General features: G+C 35.4%; 1 protein-coding gene across 1 annotated transcript in view; it reads right to left on the bottom strand.

Moving 5' to 3' along the window:
- Nucleotides 1–23,537, bottom strand: part of LOC150086946 (ubiquitin-like modifier-activating enzyme 1) — a 354,098-nt gene that overhangs the window by 199,015 nt on the left and 131,546 nt on the right. Inside the window, 4 exon segments of the mRNA XM_090372833.1 lie at nucleotides 3,256–3,353; nucleotides 6,555–6,687; nucleotides 11,340–11,430; nucleotides 19,974–20,080. Coding sequence (XP_090228959.1) covers nucleotides 3,256–3,353; nucleotides 6,555–6,687; nucleotides 11,340–11,430; nucleotides 19,974–20,080 — 429 coding nt within the window.

The raw sequence follows: 23,537 nt of genomic DNA, 5'->3' as shown, positions 1-23,537 counted from the left end.
TATAAAAATTACATTAAAATTATATAAATACTTATTAAAAGATTGTCATGCATTCAATTCTCATCCCCATCATAATTGTTGTTGTTGTTGTTTGGATTTTAGGAGCATTAGCAACTAAGGCCATATTGCTCCAGGGATATGTAGTGGTCATTCCCTGACCTTTCCGCATGCTCCGTATTTGGTAGTCATGGGCTCGAACCTCGGTCTAATCAAGTGTGTGCCACGCACTGCTGCTCCTGCCCACCTGGCTACGGAGGCACCCTAACCCCAACATAATGAATCAGGAAAAACCAGAAGTTGACAGCCATCAAACACTTCCAAAAAACCAAACCAATATCTCATGTTAACATGAGAACTGAAAACAACTGCCGGATTTATCCCTAAGAAACATAGGTTAAGATATTTAAAATATAAAATTGTCTAAACTTATAAGGGACCAAACTTATTCTGATACACACAGTGCTCACAAGAAGTAGTGTTTTTTGCGAATTATACCCTCCCTTCTTTTATACTTAAACTGACTTATTGACTACCTGTTATGAGATTATTTTTACTAAACCAATGTGTGAATTTCCATTCACGAATGCACGTGAACGTCCATGAGACCAAAACAGTGCAAGGCCTACTAACATTTATGGAATTTGCATTTAACCTCATTTCAAGAGTTTCGAGCAGTGAATAATTTAATATATTCAAGTTGCATATTTAAAAATTTTGCTTCAATAAAAAGAAAAACATGCCTATGATTGTTACCATGGAAAGTAAGTTCCGAGGCACATGTCCTTTTTGCTCCAACTGATTCCGCATGTTGTTGTTGTATCCTCATTGAAAGATAATTCTGTATCGAACCAATATGTGAGAAATTACATTCGCCGCAAGTAATATTGCAAACTACATTGTGTGAATCCATGGTTGAAACAGAGTCCACCACTCTACGCTTCAAAACAACAATAAGTTTACTAATCAGTTGGGCCACTATCTTAAATTCTGTGTTTTTAAATATATTAACAAATTGTTTGTACCAATACTGTATATATGGAACCTTAATAAAATATTTCTGTTTAGATCTATTGTTCATTATACCAGTCCAGTTTATGTTTTGCTTGGTGTCTTATCTTCATGATGGTACCAAATGTGTAACCCCTATTTAAAAATCTTTTTACAAGATTTTTAAACAGGAGTTATTACCATCTAGTAATCACTCCTGAGTACAGCTATATTTATGTGTTATAAAATAATACTCCGTTTATATGTGAATGGATGATAGCTAGAACAGTGTAGGAATTTACTGGTATTTATCAGTTTCATATAAATTCTATAGTGTATATTCTCATTAACTCTAGTTAAAGTAAAATTTAGGAAGTTTATAGCTTTTTTCTGTGGCTTTTCCATTTCTAAAGTAAAAAATTGATTTTATTTAATTCTAAATATGGGACATTTATTTGTATAATTATATAATTACACAATCCTTCTAATGTGAGTGTTGAGAGAATTCTGTTCCTACATAAAAGTATAACGTTTCCTTTCGTAGTTTATAATAAAAGTAGCACTTGCGTAGCAACTGCTTCTGGTACCTCGAATCACTGAATGCACTTTGACAGCAGTTTCAGCTTCACAGTGGCTAATGTTTATTGTTCCATCAGCAGCAGCTTTTTCTTCATTTTCAGAATTACCCAAAACTGTCATCACTCTTTGCACAATTTCATAGTTGTCTATAAAATTTTGCATCCAAAGTCCATATCAGGCTAATCATTTACTTTCTCCATCAAAATATTTTTAAAACCAGGTGCAAAATTTCAGTTTCTTTTGGAATGGTTTCTGTATCAGTTGAATATATTTCTTGCCACAACTTATTCCACTTTCTTTGTATTGTTTGAACTGGAACATCATTCCAGGCATCAGCGACAGTGAAAATTGTCTTCTACAGAGTGGCTTTTCCAAAACTATTTAATATAATTTATTTTCTGCCAAAACAAGTTTTTGGACGAATATTTTGCGGTAATGACGTTTCTTACTCTAAATCACAGTCCATCAGTTGAGAGAGAGAGAATGTGTTTGCTGGTAGAAAATGGCATGATATTTTGCCACTGTTGCTTTTTAATTCACATACGTGTATGAGATGAGCAGACACATTGTCCATCAGTAGCATTGCATATCGTGGTAAACCTTCTGATGCCAAATGTGATCTAACACATGGTATAAACATTTCACGAAACCAATCATGAAATATATCTAGACTCATCCAAGCATTGTTTTGCGAGAAATATTTAACAGGCAAAGCATTTAAAATTAACATTTTTAAATGATCTAGGCTTTTCTGGTTTGACTATAACAACTAAAGGCAATTTATGACTACTGCTGACATTAAGCACATACCATTTTAGTTAAGTAATCTTTTTGCTTCTTTTATCCTGGTGCCATATGTTCAGTTATTGAGGCCAGTGTCTTCTGAGGTAGCACATTCCAATTAAGGCCAGTCCCATTGCAGTTGTATATTTGGTCTTTAACCAAACTTCGATCAGCTATTTCTTTCTGTAGTTTTTCACAATAAACAGAAACTGCTGTGCTATCTGCACTTAGCTTCTCACACTGGATCAGCAACTGTCAAATACCATGATGAAATTTAAATTTGTCGAATCAAACGATGCTAGCCTTGAATGAAGGATCTCTGCCTAGTTTTTATTGATTTCAATAGCTTTTTCGATTATTATAGGTCCCGACAACAGAACTCCTTGGTTACGTTTTTGAACAAACCATTGAAACATTGCAGTATCCAATTGTTCAGTGTTTTACAACTTTTATCATTATCATCAGTGGTCTCCATTTTCAACATGTGGTTTTCAATTTTGTCTGCATCATGCTTTATATCATTTACTGTTGTTCTTTGTATTCCATAAACTGATGCTATACCTGTAGCACTTTCACCCTTTCTTAGACAATTATTTCAATTTTTTTGTGATAATCCCAACACTACTCGCTTACTTTTCTGTCATTTCAATGGGCTTACTAAATAAAAATTATTAAAAAATGAAACAAGAGGTTAAAGTACAACCATATACAGTGAGTTGTATACAAAGACTGAGTGACACATGGCACCAATATCACACAATGCATTACGGAATAGCGGGGTTAAGTGAAGTTATCAGAGACTGATGGACAATCGAAGTTCTACTGTATATAATGATCAAATTTAATTACAAAACTTTCTTAAAAACAAGTTAAGAAAGGCTAAGGTAATTCACCTGGATGACTTACAAAATTTACGTTCTTTGGCATCTTAACTTGTGTAGCAATTCCTCCACGTACATAATCACTTAGAGAGCTTGTATCTCCTATGCTGAAAGTATATGGACCTGGAATACAAATAAAACAGATACAGCAGTTAGAAACATATGATTTGTGAACAAAATCCCTTCATGTTTAAACCAGCTAATTATATTATGTCTAAACTAAAATATGATATCTAATGTGGTAAACATTGGTTCCCATATTTTATGCTTAAATAAGTAATCTTGTAAGTCAGTGCTACTCAAAGTGTGTTCCACAAACAAGTTTCAGTCCGCGATCAATTGCAAATCCATCGCAGACGTTACCGGTTCGCGACGATTTGTCCATTACCAGTCCACGACAGATTGAAAATCTGTCGTGGACCGGTCCTTCACCACAGATAGTTTGAAAAACACTGCTGTAAGTGACTGACATTTGAAACACCTGATTGTATTAGGTATATAAGTTTGCACTTAGCAATGTGGATAACTATTTTTACTGATAGCAGCATGACAAGTGTACTGAATGTGAGAATAATTATATCATAGTTTGGCATAGATGACCAACCGATCTTTTATTTACTGTACTATCTTCTTCAGTAGCAGTCATAGGTAGCAAATCTCATTCTGTAATCATCCCTTTAGCTGTGTTCAGGGAATTTAGGGGTTAATGAGAAACAGGCCTGCAAATTTCATTACTATAAGTAACTTTTCTGATTATCTGGGTTGTTCCAACTAAGAGATCTCCAGATCTGGAACTTCATCAATTTAGGGGGCCTACAATTGCTTCTAGACTTTGGTATAACAAAAAGACAATTTGTCTAAAGCACAATGAATTCATTACAAGGATGGTATGTTAGTAGTTGTTATGCAAATTTCACAACACAAGACAACTATGGCCAACATGTCTGTCAGAGTCACTATATTCATTGTAATGATTATGGATATATAAAAGTGTATTTATTATTCCAAGGTGTTTAATATAAAGAGCTTGCTTAGGTTTGCTCTGTCACCAAGTATATGAAAAAAGGATAGAGGAGCTTGCAAGCTTTAGCAGGGTATATACAATTGTACATAATAATCAACACATCAACACTTATTTTAATGCACAGCTCTTATATGTTGAACTGTGTGACAGTAATGGTAGCAAAAACCAAACTTGGCAGTCTTGTTGTAACGTGGAGAAATGTATCATATTTCTCCACGACATGGTTATCTCTATAATAATGCAAAAGAAAACAATGAATTAGTAATAAGGTTTTATTTATTTATTATGTTTTGTGCAAAATATACATAAATGTGTTAACTGTGTTAAGTGTCTACTCATGAATGTTTAACACAATGAAACTAAAGAATATTAATGTTTTAAAGTATTAAAAGATTCTGCACAGTATTAGATTATCTGAGTAAAAACAATTCTCTAAATAAACAGACATTTTCTGAATTTTTATAGATACTTTGAACTTCAAATCTAAAGGCACATATTGGTTCCTTGCACTTTGAATTAACCTGGTTTCACTGTACATATGCACTCTGCAGAGTACCACACAAGAAAAATGCACATAACACGTGTACTCTTCAAAGTGTTCAATAACAGATATTTTTCTCATGCAACGGCTGGTTTCAATAGTTGCACAAGAAACTATGCAGACAGACATTGTCATTCTGTAAAGCAACCTCTCCCTGACATCTGCCAGGAGGGGGGTTGCTTTAGAGTCAGTTGGCACCTGACAGATTTCAACTTAGTTTTATATTTTTGGAAAAATGTTCCTGGTTTTTTTTTTAAATTCAAATTTTATGTACACCAACATTATCTTTTATTAATGAATTATTATTAGCCATATGATGCGAGAAAGCCTGAGGTTTATGCTGCACCAGCCAAAAAAAAAAGTTACGGGGGGGGGGGGGGAGGTCACAAAGAAAGAGAAGGTTGTTGTTTTGGATTTTAGGGGTATTAGCAACTAAGGCCATATTGCTTCGGGGATAGGCAGTGGTCATTTCCTGATCTTTCCACATCCTCCATATTTGGTGGTAATGGGCTCGAACCCCGGTCTAATCAATAAGCGTGTGCTACGCATTGCTGCTAGAAAGAGGAGGAGGATATCCAGCTCAGGACCCCAGGTTTGCCAAGCATATACTCACCAGATGTGAGTGAGCCCCTGGGATTTTGCAATACTTTATATATATATATATATATATATATATATATATATATATATATATATTTTTTTTAATGAAAAATTTGACAAAACAAAACTTATTAGTTCTACTGAGAAAGTTAGTCACTTTAGTTTAAATTGAGGAAAATTAGCAGCAAGAAAATTCAAACTAAACTTATTTATCCACATTTTAATGTTCTGTCCAATAACGGAATTAATATAAATAATTCTATGTATTATTGATTGAAATGTCCGTTTCCCAAAAATGGAATTACTTATCAGCATATATTCGGGGGGGGGGGGGTCACTTACCCTGGCCAGGTGTAGCAAAATCTTCCAGATCACTGACTATATGTAACTTTTGGACTAAACTACATACTCTTCATTGTGACAGTTCTCATTACATACAACTCTATGATGAATTTAATGTAGTTTTTAATCTCTTCTGCATAAAGGCAGGGGGGGGCTTGAAATTGTTCTCACCTCAGTCTAACCACCTGTGTGGCAACTCTGATGAATTTCATGTAGTTTTTTAATCTCTTCTGCATAAAGGAGGAAAGAAACTTGAAATTGTTCTCACCTCTGTCCTGTGTGACAACTCTGTGACATAACCCTCCTGTGTGACACAACTTTCCACACAAATGCCACTTAAGCTGTGCAGCTGCAAGATACACTGTAAAGGCAGATGACACACTTGGATAGGTGGTAAGCTAACTGATGCAAAATAACATCCTAGACCAAATATTTTGGTTAAATTCACATATGTAAACAACGGCCTACTTTAGATACTCATTTGAACCACACTAACTGAAAATAGGATGACAAGAGTGGTGAAGACATGACACAGTAAGGAGGGGGGAAAATCCACAAAAGGACATCCTTTTCTGGAATCCACTTTTCATATCCTTTAGGATAAATACAAGCATTTAAAATGCCCTTTTAGAGAGGAAAAAAAAAAAAAAAAAAAATGTATAAGTGTTAACTGCAATTTTTCATGTATTCAAGTTCATCCATACAACAGACTTAAAATCTACATTTGCAAATTTTACCTACTTTTATTTCTTAATTTTTATTCATAGCTTTAAATTATAATGAATAAATAATGGTGTTTAGCAACAGTAAAACTTACCTAGAACTGATATCCTCCTAGGTTCACTTCCATTCAATTCTTGCATTCCCTGGACCTCAGAAAATGTTACATAATCTCCATCCTCAAACCCATGACGTGTTTCCTCTAAACAAGTTACAACACCCTCACCATCCTGAAATTGAAATTAAAGTAATCAATTACAAATTGCATATACATTGAGTGTCCAAATTTATTATGTACATCGATAAGAAATGTATTCAGTCAGAGATGATATCCCATATCCATGCCAGGTTGTTATTTGGATTTTAGGAGCGTTAGCAACTAAGGCCATATTGCTCTGATGCCAGGTTGTAAATATTCAGATACTGTAAGTGACAATGTGAGTGTGCATGCATGTACAATTAATGCTCTAAGCCTGCAAGCAACCTGTGTGACTTTGAACATGGTATGATAATGACAGGTGCAAGCATTACAAACATCTTCTGGGGCATTTATGCACAATAATGCCTACAGTGCACCAAGAATAGCCAAGCAACCAGGAAACACCCAGACAACGGCAATCCTATTTTGCAAGGACAGACTATTGATGTGAGAAGCCAAAAGATGGCTAAAGGACTCGTGCAGTCTAACAGACAAATCATGACTGATCAATGACAGCGCAGCACAAAAGTGGTGTTCAGAAAAGTATAATGGAACATACAATGCATCAGTCAATATCACAGATAGGATATAAGCAGCTTACAAACTCACCCCACTCCTGTCAGCTAAATTAAAGCACAGCTATAGTGAATACAGAAACATGAGCACTGGATATTTTATGAGTGGGGGAGGGGAGCAAAAAAAAAAAAATTTGCCTGGTTGCAAGAGTTTAGTTTCATGTCAAATGCTGCAGCATGAATCAGTGGATCCAACAATGCCACATGTTAATGTGCATGTTGGTGACATGTGTAATGGTGACAGGAGTTTGCAACATGCAGAAGGACTCCCCACCCCATGTTAGTGGATCAATATCTGAATGCTACAGCCTATGTGAATATTGTGGTTGACCAAGTGTATTCCATCATGCTCAGTTAATTCTAGCAGGATAATGAACCATATCACAAAAGGTAAATAATTTGGGATTGGTTCCAGGAAAGTGATGGTGGAATTACTACACTTAACTGTTCTGTTCAGAGAGACTTCAACCTGACAATGTCTGTAAGAAGGTAGAACAAACTGTTTGTGACAGTCATTGTCATCCATTCTGAAGCAATTGCATAGGGCCATTACAGGCCAATATTCCCAGCAGAACATTTTCTGCACTTCATGCAGAATATCCTCTTGGCTAAAGAAGGGTGCTACATACTATTAGGTCAGTATAGTTAGGCCACTCAGTATATCACTAACTGTTATAATGCTCTGTACACAACACTGCATTTCTCATCTAATATAACAAAATTCGCCCGTACTAACGGGCCTCAGTCTTAGATCCCTTATCTGTATTAAATGAATATTTAATAATATTCATTATTATATTCAATATGTATACATTGAGAAAAATCAAATAACTCTTGTAATATTTAAAAGATACTGCACATATGCAAACTAACTACACCTGTTGACAAATCTGCATACAGCCAGAAACGTAGCCCCCCCCCACTTGCTAATATATCATACTTGTTAGATATTGAGCTAGACTGCACAGTGAAGCAATGGTAGGAGTTATATTGTTCACTCTGACAATCATTCATTTAATGATAAATTCTACTAAAAAAAAAAGTTATGTACAGTGAGTTCTGCTTATTAGAATCACATGGGAAAATTGATTGCACTAAGTTTTTTTTTTTTTTTGTAAAAAATTTTCAAAAACTTTATTTGAAGTACAGTGATTATAAATATTACAGATTTATAATTATTAATCATTACTTAATCATATACAATAAATTAATAAGAAAATATACGCACATAGCATATAAAAATACCACGTGAATGAAAACTGATAAGTCATCTACAGCATGCTATACATAATACCTTATAGCATATAATGTTGAAAACAAGGAAAATTTGTTTCACTCAACTTCATATTTTATTACTCCTTGATGTAACAGCTAAAAAATATTTTTGGGGATTAAATTTATACTGCTTGTCAATGTTTTTGCATGTACTATGCAACTGTCCAAAATCAAAGCATTTTGCCAGTCAAACATTTAAAACATGTTCATTTATTTTAATGGCAAGAAATATGCCTAAAACATTTTACCTTCCTGAAACAAATACTTTTTCCCCCCTTTTTTTGTAAATCAACAATTCATATCACATAACCTGAACTTTAATATTTGACAGAACTATTTTTGAAATATAATGATGTATCAGCTAGTGTTCAATAATAAAGACCAGTATTACAGGGTTGCAGAGGTATTTCAACACGATAGTTGAGCTTAAATAAGAATTATTTTCCTATGTGATTTCAATCATGCAGAAAACTGTATGAAGGCAAAACATACAAATTTTGTTTTGAATAGAGAGCAGTTTCATCAGTAAATACACACACCTAAAGTTCTGTTACTGTGCATCCAATGATATGTACTTCCATACTGATAAATTTGCCTGATATACACTGTACTGCTACTTTATTAGGTACACCCCTGCTGTGCACACAAATGGTTTGTCCCACAATGCTGCAAGTCACATGACCACAGTTGTGGATATAAATGCAGCAGAACAACCTTTCTAGTATCACTTAAGCAAACAAACCATAGCAAGAATGGGGAAAAGGAGTGATCTAACAGACTTTGAACCATGGCATGGTAGTAGGTGCAAGATGTGCTGGACAGAGCATCTCTGAAACGGCAGTTCTTCTGAACTTTTCACACACCAGTTTCAAGGGTGTATTGAGAATGGTGCAACAAACAGAAACATCCTCAACAGCACTCCTGTGGAAGAAAATCGCTTGTTGATGAGAGGTCAGAGGACGAAGGCTAGAATTGTGCAAGCAAACAGACAGGCCACAATGTCGCACATCACATAATACAACCTTGGTGCACAGAACAAAATCATCGCAACGGACCACTAGTCGCACTTTAATAAATTTAGCACATAAATTTAATTTTAGTAATGGCAATACAATGCAAAGAAGCATGGCTTATTAAAGCACCAGCAAAAAAAAAGAAAAAACCATTTGCCACTCCTCACAATATTTTGACCAAAATCTCAGAAGTGAAGATGCAATCAGCATTCTTTTCTTCATTCTTTCAAAGCTTTGTACACTTCAATTTAGTAACCCCACAGAAGTGTAGTTTACAAGTGACAATTTACAGAACTTGGTAAAAATATCCTTTTGCCCCCCCCCCCCCACTAATCTTGTTTGTCTCTGCATCCTTTTCTAACAAGACCTATATTCTCTCTAAAATAAGGTTTCCAAACTTGTATGCAAATGTGGCCTAACCACTACCTTATACAATGCGATAATCACATCTTTGTCCCTGCTGGAAATGTTCTTGTTTATCACTAACAGAACCTCACGAGCCATTCTTTTTCAATGCCCAGGGAATTTCATGCTGGACTTACAGTTAACCCTGAATTCCACTACTCTGAGTTTGGTACCATTCAGATGGCATGCTATTCTGGAATTACTGATATGCAAATGCAGTACCTTGCATTTATCACTGTTAAACCTCAGTTGTCATTTTATAGCCGAAATGCTTAGTTTATATTCAGATCCTCTGGAGATCTATACCCTGATTGCTATCACCCACCACTGTACTCAACCTTTGTAATCATCAGAAAACATCAAACTATCAAAATACCTACATTAATATCATTAGGAAACATTAAAGAAAGCAGGGGGGCCAACATTTACCCCTGTGAAACTCCAATGATCAAATTAGCCATCTTGTCTATCCTTTCTGCATTCGTGTCAATATCAGAATGAGTGTTTCTGTTATACCCATGTCAGCATTTGATGACTTAATATTTTTAAATTCAATCTATTTACTATACTCCTAGCATTAGTGCATAATGCAAGGAAATGTGCTTATTTGGATGTTTAGTAATGCTTACATATCTCATAACTGGTGGTCCTATGTGGACTCCTCATGGCCTTAATGTCCCTCCCCACTTCCAGTTATTCTACCATGTCACCATAGAAGCAATATATATAAAAAAAAAGCGATTCTATACTCTGATTATAATAACAATTTTCTGACTCTAACTTTGGCTTGATAGCATCAGTAAATATTCTTGCACCTCTTCTATTTCGAGATGTCCCATCTCTATAAAAACAGTCCCATCTCTTAACAAGCACTGGCTATGCTGAGAAAAATTACAGCCCTTGAGCCTTGCACAATCACTCCAGATCTGAATTGATTGATAAAGCTCTCCCTCATACTGTGCTGTCAAAATTCCATATACTTTCAAGAGACTAGTGCAACTTGCCCATGATCAATCCATGAAGCCAGATGTGCAAGGGCTCCAACATAAGATGGACAGCTGAATGCTTTATGTGATGAGATCCCCAATTTGATTCCTTCCATAGCAATGACCCTTTCTTCAAGCACTCAAATTTGTCCAAGAAAACACTAACTTTACACTTAATTTCCTTACTCCCTTGACACTTGCTCATACAAAGTGAGTTAACGTGTAGAGACAATAAGTGAGTATTTCCTACAGCATTATGTACAGCTACAGTCGGCTCTGCATACGTACCACACACCCAGCAGATGCAATATAAAGCCACGATTCTTCGGAGAACCACTTTCAGTTCTCCCAAGACTAGAAAAATCATATGTTCAGCATTCAAACCAACCCCTTAAATCTAATCTTAAATCAAAAATTATGTTTACTAACCTTACTAATGGAAGCAATCATTGCCGACACAGGTGATTCTCCAGTGACATCAAGAACTGTGAAATTTTCACCAAAATCACAGAATATTTGGCTTAAAAATAAGGAAAATAAATTTTCAGCAACTTCAAATGAAAACAATAATTTAGTTATTAAACAAAAATTAATTTTTGTATAACTGAGTCATTAACAACAAACTTAAACTATAAGCAATTAGAGTAATTGTGCTATAGGGAAATAAGTCCTGTATGTTTAGGCAGTCAATGTTACCTCACTGCTGCAGGCTCCAATGCTCCATGCCATACTGCTCGCATTGTGACGGACTGATTTCACGACAAAAGCGCTGATGTAAAATCCCAAAAGATTTTCTTCACTCATTACCATCTGAACTTCAGCTTTCTTTAAAGAGTGTGTCATCTTCAGTGCAATCTAAGGCAGTGAAGATGACACAGTCAAGGTGATGCATTCTACATTTCTTGAAAGATTATGTCTATAAGGAGGTAGCTTTATTGATATTTTCTTAATAAAATAGGAAAAGCTTTAGTAAAAACTTGGTATCCTCATTTGCACATGCAGGGCAACAGCAGTATACAAGTCTGATTATAAAAAAAAAAAAAAAAAAAAAAAAAAAATATATATATATATCACTGCATTACCTAGTATACCTTTGGACATTTCGGGAATCATACAATTCGGGAGAATTGTAGGCAACATTTTTCAGGGAGAAAAGTGCATCCCACGGTCTGGAAAATACATTGAATAAATAAAAATTTATTCAATGTTGAAAACTTAACTCTTAATTCTGTATCTACTGTAGTAACACCTCTCATCTGATTTTTGCAGTCAATATCACTTGCAATTAGTAATGCTTCTTGGTTTGGTGAAATAGGACTTCAAATGCAGAAATACTGGGACTTACCTCTTGCCAGATTAACAATAATAATCTTGGTGTGCATGCATGCACGCACAAGTGGGAACTGGCTCAACCACTTTGCTCATGTTTCACAGCTGATTGATTGAGGAAAGCAGCAGTTTGAACAGCATGCTAATAAAGTTCTTTAAACTTGGGAAAGTGCTAGAAACACTGGCAGCATTATCGAAAGTTTATGGAGATGACGCTTTGAAGAAAATGGTAGTTTACGAGTGGTTTAATCAGTTTAAAAACAGACATGAAAAACTTCAAGACGAACCTTGCAGTGGATGCCTTTCAACACGTGGAATGATGAAAATTTCACAAAAGTGAAGGAACTCCTGTGAAATAAGAAAATGACTTGAGAGCTAACCATGAAGTTGGACTGCCTGTAGGCTCAATACACAATCCTGATGAAAGAGTTAGGGATTCATCGTGTGCACGCATAATTTTTCCCCCCACACTTTGTTTGATGATCAAATGAACTGCAGGACATTAGTTCAAAAAAAATCTATGCGGGATCTAAGCTTCCTAAGAAAACTGGTCACGAGGGATGAGAGTTGGGTGTTTACCTATGACCCCAAGAAGGTGGAAATCATACAAATGGAACAAAATGCCCCAACCAACCAAGAAATCTCATTCAACAAAATCCAACAGTTATGCTGGTTGTTTTTCTAATTAGGGCACAGTGCACCACAGATTTGTGACTAGGGAGAAGCATTACTGCTGTTTACTAATGTGAATTTTGACATTTAAGTGAGTATGAAGTGAGACTACCTCAAAACTGGAAGGATGGCTGGATCCTGCATCACGACAATACACCCAGTCACATAGCAGTAGCAGTTCTTAGCAGCAGGGTGAGAAGGGGGGGGGGGGAACAGTCTTGCAGCAGCCTCCCTACTCTCCCCAACCTTGCTCTCTCTGACTTCTGGGTGTTCTCTAAACTGAAAATGGGGCTTTGGGGGTAATCAGTTCACTACAAGGGATAACATCAAAGAAAATACCAAAGCAGCAATAAGTGTGCTAAAAAAAACAAAAAAAAAAAAAACACAATTTTAAAGAAATTGTTTCGAAGCATGGGAAGACTAGAGGAGCAAGCATGCATGTGCGCGCGCGCACACACACACACACAAAAAGTACTTTGAAGGCAATTAGGTTAGTAAGACCAACCATTCAGTCAAACCTTTATAGTAAATTCCCGAGAGTGAGTGAGTGAGTGTGTGTGTCACCACAGGAAACTCCACCATAGTTTCTCCAAATTGCTCTGAAGTCAGAAAAACATGACTTAAGGCACAATATTTAAAAAATTTTTCTGCAATGTGGAAATGCACAGGAGACAAAACTAGCAAAGGAATTTCCAGCAGCTGTGTATTTTACATCCAAGCAGAAACAGATACCTACAATGCAGTCTCAGCACCAGTGACATGGCCAGACAATCCACCTAAGGTTCAATATAAAGATTGAGTTCGATAATCAAACTGTGTGATGTATCTCTCACTGGTTGCTCAGTGTGTCACTAAATTAAGTATAGTGACACATAATTAAGTTAATCACTTTGTTGTGTTTGTTTTTAAATTGCAGCATTCTCTTTTCCAAATTTTGGATCAATGGTTTAAGGAAATAAAAGTTGATCACAAAGCTATTTTAAAGTTATTTGGTTTTTAGGAGCATTAGCAACTAAGGCCATATTGCTCCGGGGATATGTGGTGGTCATGGGCTCGAACCCTGGTCTACTCAAGAAGCGTGTGCTATGCACTGCTGCTTGTGCCCACCTGGCTACGGCAGAGCCCTATTTTAAAGGCATTTATTTTTGTTCTTAAATGCAGGGTGTACTCTTCAGCTGTTTGTCAAATTTTTGGAGATGGAATTTATGTTCCAAATCCACACAGGTTTCATATTTAATAATACAGGTTTGCTTTCAATGTTCATTTCCAAATTCTGGCCAACAGGTCCAATCAATGAATAAATGAAAGTTATATTTGTAAAAAGGATACTTTAGAAAGCTACAAGAACTCAGTGACACACACATGACTATGATGTAATTTGTAGGCTGTTTTTTTTAATGCAAAATTCAGTGCTGGTTACATGTACTCTGTGCGTGTGTGCATTTGTTTTATTTACATATAAGTTTGCCCATTATATTTAAATTACAACAGTATTGCAATAATCACTGCACATGTGCTGTTCTTAAAAATCAGAAATGAATTGATATCACTCTGTTTAAGTCTGACAGTTTATTTTTACCATTTCACATCAGTAGTTCAATAAATTCAATTCATTTACTGACATTTCACAAATAATGGTATTTGATTCCAAAAATTAAATTCTCTCTCACAGAGAGAGAGAGAGAGAAAGAGAGAGAGACCAAATGTATATACAGTGGCAGACAAAAAAAACAAGCATCACTTGTAAATTTTTACAAATAATGTGTTTGGCGCTGCATTGGTTTGCAGAAATGTTCAAAATGCATTTGTTAGATGGGCTATATATCTCTGTGAATGAAATTCAATAAAAAGACTCCACCTGATATACCTAATTTCCATAAATATCTTCCCAAAGGGTAAAATGTGTAATTAATGGAAATATGAGAAATCATGCAAATGGCAATCATGACAACCAAACATACATTTTATTGCACTTATGTGCACAAACTGAAATGACGTTAACATAATAGTATTATGTACTGTAAATCAATAAAATAAGTCTTCAATCTTTTTTTGTTCCTTCTCGAGCTGCAATTACAGCCTTGCAATGATCTGGCAGAGATAATCAACTTCTGGATATACGGTTGCCCAATTTCATGGTACCACACCCTTAACAATGCTCTCCTGCAGCAGAATCTTACTTGTTGGCTTCTTCTGAGCAATTTTAGATGACATTATGTACCAGCAATTTTCAATAGGTTTCAAATCTGCACTGTTGCCAGGCCAGTCCAACACTAATGTCAGCATTTCTAAGGTATGACTGCACCTTAAGGGAGGAAAATGAGGGGAAACACTGGTGTAAGTATGTTTTGAGCCTTGTGAGACAAGACAAACTAGTCATTAAATCTAAATAGCATAAAATGTCTGTAATACCATAAATATGTCTGTGTGGTGATCCCTAATAATGGGTTTCAGGCACTCCTCCTCCAAGATAGCAGTGTACGTTTCTGCATTCAGAGTTCTATTAATAAACTTAATTCACCCCACCGCTTTTGCTTGTTATGCATCCCCAGACCATTTGATAGGCAGGGAACTTTACAGTGTGTTATGCAGTCAGAATGGTATGCCTCCAATTTTCATCTTCTGACATATCGCTTCCCACCTGAGCCATGCAGGCTGAGTTTCGATTTGTCAGAAAAGATGACAACATCCCATTGCTCTTTTGTCCATGAAACATGTTTTAGTACAAGCAAGTTGCTTCTTCCTCATTTGTTGGGTCAAAAAAGGCTTCTTGGGCTGATAGGCATGCAAGACCACTTTCTGAAAGCAGTCTTTGGATAGTTCATGCACGTGTTTCAACACCAGAGGTCACCTCAAAGTCCAGTTTTAGATCAGGAGCACTAGCATGGCAATTATGAAGGCATAGCCATTTCAAATATTAATCTTGGGAAGGACTATCTCTCTTATGGCCTGATCCAGGTCTTCTCTTCACATCACTGGTTTCATGCTTTAATTTCGGTACCCGGAATACTGTCGACTGGCGACAGCCTATTTTATCAGAGATAGCACATGTAGAAAGCCGTTCCTAGGGCAGAGCAACAGCTATACGTTTTTTTTTTCTTGGTGTCAACTGAACATACAGAGCCATGTTTACACTTCTGCAAAACAGGACTCTAATGACAGGATATACCCTTCCAACGCCATATTTATAGATGATGCTGATTGCATTGGTGTCTGATGTAGTAGAAGTTTACCTGACTTAATACCTTTGCTTTGTGACAAACAAAATGACTGTAATCAAATAGCATCTTATGTATCGCTACAAATGTAACTTATTAAGGTGATGCAGCTTTTTTTCCGGCCAATGTATAATAGAAAAGGAGGACAGAGGGAGAGTCAGTTTTTCCATTAAAATCGGTGGTTTTTGACATTTTTTTTAATAATGGCACCCCTACTGAATTTTCTGCCTGTTAGATCCGATTCTCTCTCTCTCTCTGTGCATACACACACACACACACACAGTATTTGCGGGGGATACATTCCAAGACCTACTGTGGATGGCTGAACCTGCGGATATGAGCGAACACCTGCTGACCCCATATATAAAGTGATTTTCTTGTACATACATACGCATAATAAAGTTTAATTGATAAATTAAACACACACACAGTAAGACATTACCAACATTAAATATGGTAATAATAATGTACAGTAGACTATTTACCAGGACTGGATTAACTGGAACACTTCAAGATTACAAATTTAAAAAAAAAAAACCACCAACCAGAAATCATAAAATTCAAGTAATAACTGGAATAGGTATAAACAGATATTTTGCAAGTTGTAAACAAGTGACAAGAACCGGTGTTAAGTCTTCACTGGGAGATTAGTGTACCTATTATCTTGCAAACTCCACTGTCTTCACACCTACCGCTCAAAAAAAAGAGAGAGAGAGAGAGAGAGAGAGAGAGAGAGAGAGAGAGAGAGAGAGAGAGAGAGAGAGACCAAATGTTTAGTTTGATTTAGTGCACTGCATTGACTGTTGTGTTCTGTCACACTGCACAAGGACAAGTTGTTCTGTTATTTATGTTAGGGACATAAATAACGGAATTACATGAATTGTCGGAATGTTTTTTATTTTTTATAGTAACTTTTTTTTTTTTTTTGTTTAGAAATCACAAAAATGATGGACATATGCAAGAGTTGTGCTTTCAAATTAAACAAAAACTTGAAATTATTCAAAAGTTTGAAAACAGTGCATCTGTTAAATCTCTAAAGAACCATTATAATGTTGGTGACCAAACCATGTGACATTGTAAAAAATAAAAGGAAGCATCAAATTGGACACAAGTTCTACAATGTAACCCCTTAAAAAGGTAATGTTTAAAAAGTTACAGGATAAAAAAGTATTCTGTTGATGAAATGGTTTCAGTAAATAAAAGATTAACGAGCCAGGTATGACAGATGCACCTAAAATTGCAAAACAGCATTAAAGGATGCAAGAGTATATATAAGTTTGTATTAATATATTGAATAAAGTGGGCATAAATGGATGTGAAAGCTACACAAAGTGCCAATAACTAGAAGGCTGAGGATAGTTGAAAAAGTGTAGTAGATATGGGAAAGAATGTTAATATCCTAAAAGTTATGATGAATTAAGAAAATTATGGGCTAAATTACTAAACCAATAGAAGGTTGGAGAACTGTAAAGAAAAATTAGTACAGCAAAATAGCAATAAAATAAAGTAGTAAAGCTGTCATCAGATATTATGGGGGGGGGAGACATATTTAGGTAATGGTCGAATATAAGTAAGGCAAAAGTGCCTGATCTGATGTCAGCTGCAACAAATATTGATACATAAGATATTTCATCAGGGGACTACACCTGACCATGTATCAGGAACTGCATTTCTATACTGGTCCATAGTAGTTAGTAGAAGAAATGCGAGTGGCCAAAAAAGCAATGAAAATTAAATCAGCACTTTCTAATGCTGTATGGACAAAGTAGTCAACAATGCAGTATAATTTATTAAAGTAAAAATAAGGATCAAGTTAAAATAAATATGGTTAATATAAATATGTAGAATTTAGTGTAGGATTTAAAGGATGTAATTTTGTGTACATTGGAATTCAGTAGTTCAATAAATAAATTTGGAACAAGCACATGGTATAGTGTGAGGTAATAAATTGAGGATGGAAAGGGAGAAAAGGAGTATAAATAGAGAAGAAAAATAGCAATAGAAGTAGAAACATTCGCATCACCCTCATATACACTAATAGTTTTAACAAAGGAAGAACTGTAGAAATAGACAGCAGAAAGATAAAAAGCAAAGAAAAAATATTAAATAACACTGAGCTTGCTGGGATTGTGAAGCCCAACCTTATAAATAAGGGCTCTGGATTAAAAGTGTTGTAGTTGTTATTTGGTTTTTGGGAGCATTAGCAACTAAGGCCATATTGCTCCGGAGATATGCGGTGGTCATTCCCTGACCTTTCCGTATCATCCGTATTTGGTGGTGACGGGCTCAAACCCCAGTCTAATCAAGAAGCGTGTGCTACGCACTGCTGCTCCTTCCCACCTGGCTACGGAGGCGCCCGGATTAAAAGGGAGCTAATACCAAATGCTTGGTTTTGTAAGGAAAAATTATGTAGGTAAAAACATGCAGAGAAACAAATATAAAACAAAACCAAAAGTGTAATAAGAATTGATGATACCTGGAGCTTAAGAAATGAGTAGCAGAAATAAGAGTAGCTGGCGGAAAAAATATACGCAGTAGAAGGAAAAAGGTGGGGAGATGAAGCACACATATTCCATAGAGTAGGTGATTGCATGCAAACTTCAACCACATTAGCAATATATTTACATGAAGTGATTCATAGCAGCGTAATAGACTTAATAGTTAATATCCTAAAATGATGAATAAAGAAAATTATGGGCTAAATTACTAAGCACATAATAGTATAACGTAGTAGTAGAAAAATGTGGTAGAGGTAAAGTCATAAAAAAATAAACATGCTACCTTTCATAGATATATAAATAGTGTTGAGCAAGGCAGTGGAAAAATAATGAAGATCAAATTTATATACAGTGGACCATATGAAGAAGCTACATTGCACGAAGCTGAATAGTCTTATATAAGGGAATGATCGTAAGCGTATCAGAGTATAGAAAGCAAGAATCACTAAAAGTTTTGAGATAGAGAAAGATTAATAATTATAATCTGTAGTCCAAAAGGTATAGTAAGAATCCAACTTTGAAAGAATCTAATTTAGCAAGAAAATACATCCAAGGATAAAGAACTAATTTAAATCCATACTGTGATATAATTCCATGGATATAAGTAACATGGTGACTTTAGATCCAATGGTGGTGTAGTTAACTACATCACCATTTGATTACTTTGACCATACAGTATTAGAAAGTGCTAATTTCATTTTCGTTGCTTTTTGGCCACTATGGACAAGTAAAGAAACAGTTCCTGATACATGGTCAGGTGTAGTTCCCCGATCATGTATCAATATTTGTTGCAGTTGACATCGGATCAGGCACTTTTGCCTTACTTATATTCATCCATTACCAAAATGTTCCCTACCCTATATCTGATGATAGCTTTATCACTTTTATTTTATTGGTATTTTGGCTGAACTAATTTTTCTTTACAGTTCTCCCACCGTCTACCGGCTAAGTAATTTAGCCCATGATTTTCTCAATTCATTATAACTTTTAGGATATTAACATTCTTTCACCTTTCACATATCTACTAGACTTCTTTTTCAACTACCCTCATCCTTCTAGTTATTGGCACTTTTGTGCAACTTTCACATCCATTTACACACATGAATAAAATTATATATAATAATTTTATTCTTTATATAGATCTACTAAGTAAGCATCAATTATGGATCACCACAAAATTAAACTACCGTACACCTTTTTATAATGAAATAAAAAAAATTTTAAATGAAAAAAGTTTAAGCAACTTAAACCAAAATTACGTGGCACCCCTGGAATGTTGTTGTGGCAATGTAAGGTGCCACAGCACTCTGGTTGAAAACCATTGCATTAAATTAAAAGTAACATACCCAAATAAGCCTTTGGTATCTGCTATAATCAAACTAATATTTCTCGAATGAGTGTAATCTCCTATTTGAAGTTGTTCCTCTAATGAAGAGTCTGTTAATACAATAACCTAAGGGAAAAAATAGTTGCAAAATTTATTTCATGCATGTACACAGTAAACACCTAAAAATTCTGGAATTTAAAGATCTAAAAAAATTAAGTTTATGATATATCCGAACTGCAGCAGAAAATACATGCTTCACAAGAATTAGAATCAAAAGTTTAATTTTCTGTCATGCACCCATGTACATGGGTTTTTTTTTCCTTTTTTTTCAGCAATAACATTTTACAATCCTAAAACATCAAGAAAGCACATTATGGCAACCTAAGGTGCCACAGCACTCTGGTGGAAAACCATTGCATTAAATTAAAAGTAACATACCCAAATAAGCCTTTGGTATCTGCTATAATCGAACTAATATTTCTAATATAGTATGTGTCAACAATTGCACTTATTTAAAAATCTATACAAAAATCTTTTAGGCTATCACTTATTCAGTAAACTATATAACATATAGCAAACTTCTCTTGCAATAGGTACATGGCTTGTCCTACAATGTTTATGTGAGTCAGTGATCAAGTTGACATCACTTGAACAGCTGAGAGAAACGAAATAGATGGGCCAGTGTAGAGTTGGAAAATGTAGGTATGTTAAACCAGCTATTAATCTCTTCCAGAAACAGCAACTTATTAATACACACAACTAAGGTTTTTTTCTACCATTGTATAACTAGTCATACAGATTGTCAGATGCAAGACAAGTTGCAGAACCCTAAAACAAACTTAGCGATCTTTAAAATGAATATTCCTGTTGCTACCAGCTAGACAGGACACAAATTCTTAAAAGGAAAACACCAAAACCAGTGAAACAAGAATATCATTGGCTTTCCAGAGTTTTTGCTTCTAAAATTTTCTATCTACCATAGTTCCCCCCCTACCATAGAGTGTGCTTTAGATGTCTAAAGCACACTCATGAAACATTTCTGCACCTACAACTACTGTCAAAAAGAAATCATTATTAAAAATTAATTTTTAAAAAGGCACTCAATAAACCACAATTGGTTACTTGTATTCTTCATGTTTTTTCACAGTCTAAACGTATTTCATAGTTATACAAGGGGCTTTTAAAAATTCATGTCCTGAGAATAAAGGGTATAATGAGTTTTGTAGAGTGTTATTTTCCAACTTGGTTCCCTTTGAAGTCAAACTTTGGCCACCAATTTAGCTGCAAATAAAGTTTTCTGTTCAGCCTCCAAGAATGTATCTACTACAACAGCATTTCCCAAACTGTGTTCTGTGAAAAATCTTGCAGACATTTTATTTGGCCCACCATTTAAAAAGGCTGCCCACACCTGCTCTAGAACAGCTTTTCTCAAACTGTTCTGAGGAAGAGTAGTGTTCCATTAAAAATCCTAATTAATAATTAAAAATAAATTTTGCATATTTGTAACAAACATCACTTTTGTATCAATATAACTTTTAACAATTTTTTTTCCCGGTTATTAATATACTGGCATAGACATTTAAATAGACCATGGAACCCTTTATTCTGGCGGGCTTCGCATGGAGAAGTATGCATAGAGGTAATGGCATCTACGAAAAAGTAGCAATGTAGTGATCTAATATGCCATTCATATGCAATTTATGCCCAAAGTACATGTGTTGAGGGAGGGGGGGGGAAGTGAATCGATATGCATATTTCAGGTGGATGAAACAAAGTAGCCTTCCGCTGACACATTCTTGCATGTTTACAAAGTGCCAGTATTGCGGGGCGAACCGCCTTTGCAATTACAAGATTAGTTCTGTAGTAGTGCAGAAACCTAGTCAGCATAACGAAACCCGCTTCCATATACAGTCAGTCCTCGTATAGCACGATAGTTGTGTTCCTAGAAACCCTCGTGCAATGCAAAATCGTGCAATATGAACAGGCCCTATGGGAAAAATAGGGTTAGGTGCCGACCACCCAAGATTGAACACACATTTGTAACCAAAACATTACCAAACACAATAAATAATCGTAATAAAATACTTACGTATTTTATTACGACTATTACGTAATAAAATATTGCTAATGCTTTTGTTTCTATCGTAAGCAAACTTGTTTTTTGTTTGATTTTCTATCCACACAGATGACAGCCGTTCCATCTCTTCCAATTCTTGTGTCTTAATCTAATGGATTTTAATTACACTTTGAGTTGTTCCTGCTATGAAAGTTGTTTTTATTTTCTCTGCATTCTTTGCAATTCTCAGCGTTGCCTCATTTAGGTCTGTAGCACGTGCAACATCACATGGTCTTTCATTTCGCTCAAAACGTTTTACAATTTCATATTTTTTCTCTATCGACAGAGGCGGACTGGCCTCTGTCGATAGAGAAAAGACATAAGACGATAGAGACATAAGCCTTACCAGGGAAATCCCGGTGGTCTGGAGGCCAGTGTGATTTTGACCATAAACGCTAGTATGAGGCCACTATAAATTTTCCCAGGTAAGAATTTTTGACCCAGTCCACCTCTGTTTATCGATATTGATTTTCTTTTTCTCTCTGAATCTGCAGTGTCTTCACCAGGATGCTTCCTTTTCACACCTTTTAAGTATTTTACTCATTTTTAGGGAATAAAGCACAATTACAAAATGAGGAGGCACGCTTGATACACAAACAAAGCTACGCGCGTGTAGCAACTGAATAAACAACACCGTAAAGGCAGAGATACACAATTAACACCTCACATTTTACTAAAGCACATTTCTAGGGGTTACTACCATAAAACAATAAAAACAATTTCCAGTTGCGTTTCTGCTAGTGGAATCTGTTATAAACTGGTAGTAAACTCGATCTAATTGCATTTGCCATAATACCTATAGCTGGAATTGTGTTGGTTTTTACGTTATTATGGTGAAATGTGTTTCCCCTTCACTGATATAAGAAACAAATACATTTTCAGAATCTTCTCTTAATTCCTATCGTGTTGCATTCGGTTGGGGTGATTCTGCGTTCGACTGCCATTTCTTGTAAACACAAAGGCAAACCGTGCATAAGCGAATTCGGTTCGTGTTATATAAGATATCGTTCCCCTATTTATAAATCGTGTATGATCGAATTCGTGTAGTGTAAACGTGTTATACGAGGACTGACTGTATAAATTTTTTTTGATAATTATTAGTATTTTGAAATATTATTAAAATAAATGACCATGGATTTGTTGTTTAAAAAAAAAAAGGAACTTAAAATGAGAAACAAGTACTTTTGTATTGCAACAGTGGTCAATGAAAACGAACACAATATTGTTACACTTCAAAGTGGGGATCAACGATCACAGCCTTTTGTTCCATAAAAATCAGAAACCAACTAATAAAAGACCAAAACGAAAGTATGGGGACAATTATTTGAATTTCAGTTTTACATGTGTTGAAAATAAAGATGCTTCTAATGTACAATGCGTCGCATGTAATAAAGCAAGCAGTTCTTTGGCTCCGGCTATACTTTTATTTCGTAAATATATTGTGAGATGAAAAGTGTTCTGTCAATA

The sequence above is a fragment of the Mastigoproctus giganteus genome, chromosome 4 (genome assembly GCF_048544385.1).
Source record: "Mastigoproctus giganteus isolate SK-2022 chromosome 4, ASM4854438v1, whole genome shotgun sequence".
Classification (NCBI taxonomy): Eukaryota; Metazoa; Arthropoda; class Arachnida; order Uropygi; family Thelyphonidae; genus Mastigoproctus; species Mastigoproctus giganteus.
The sequence above is the reverse complement of the archived record's forward strand: the minus strand, read 5'-3'. Positions and strand labels throughout refer to the sequence as shown.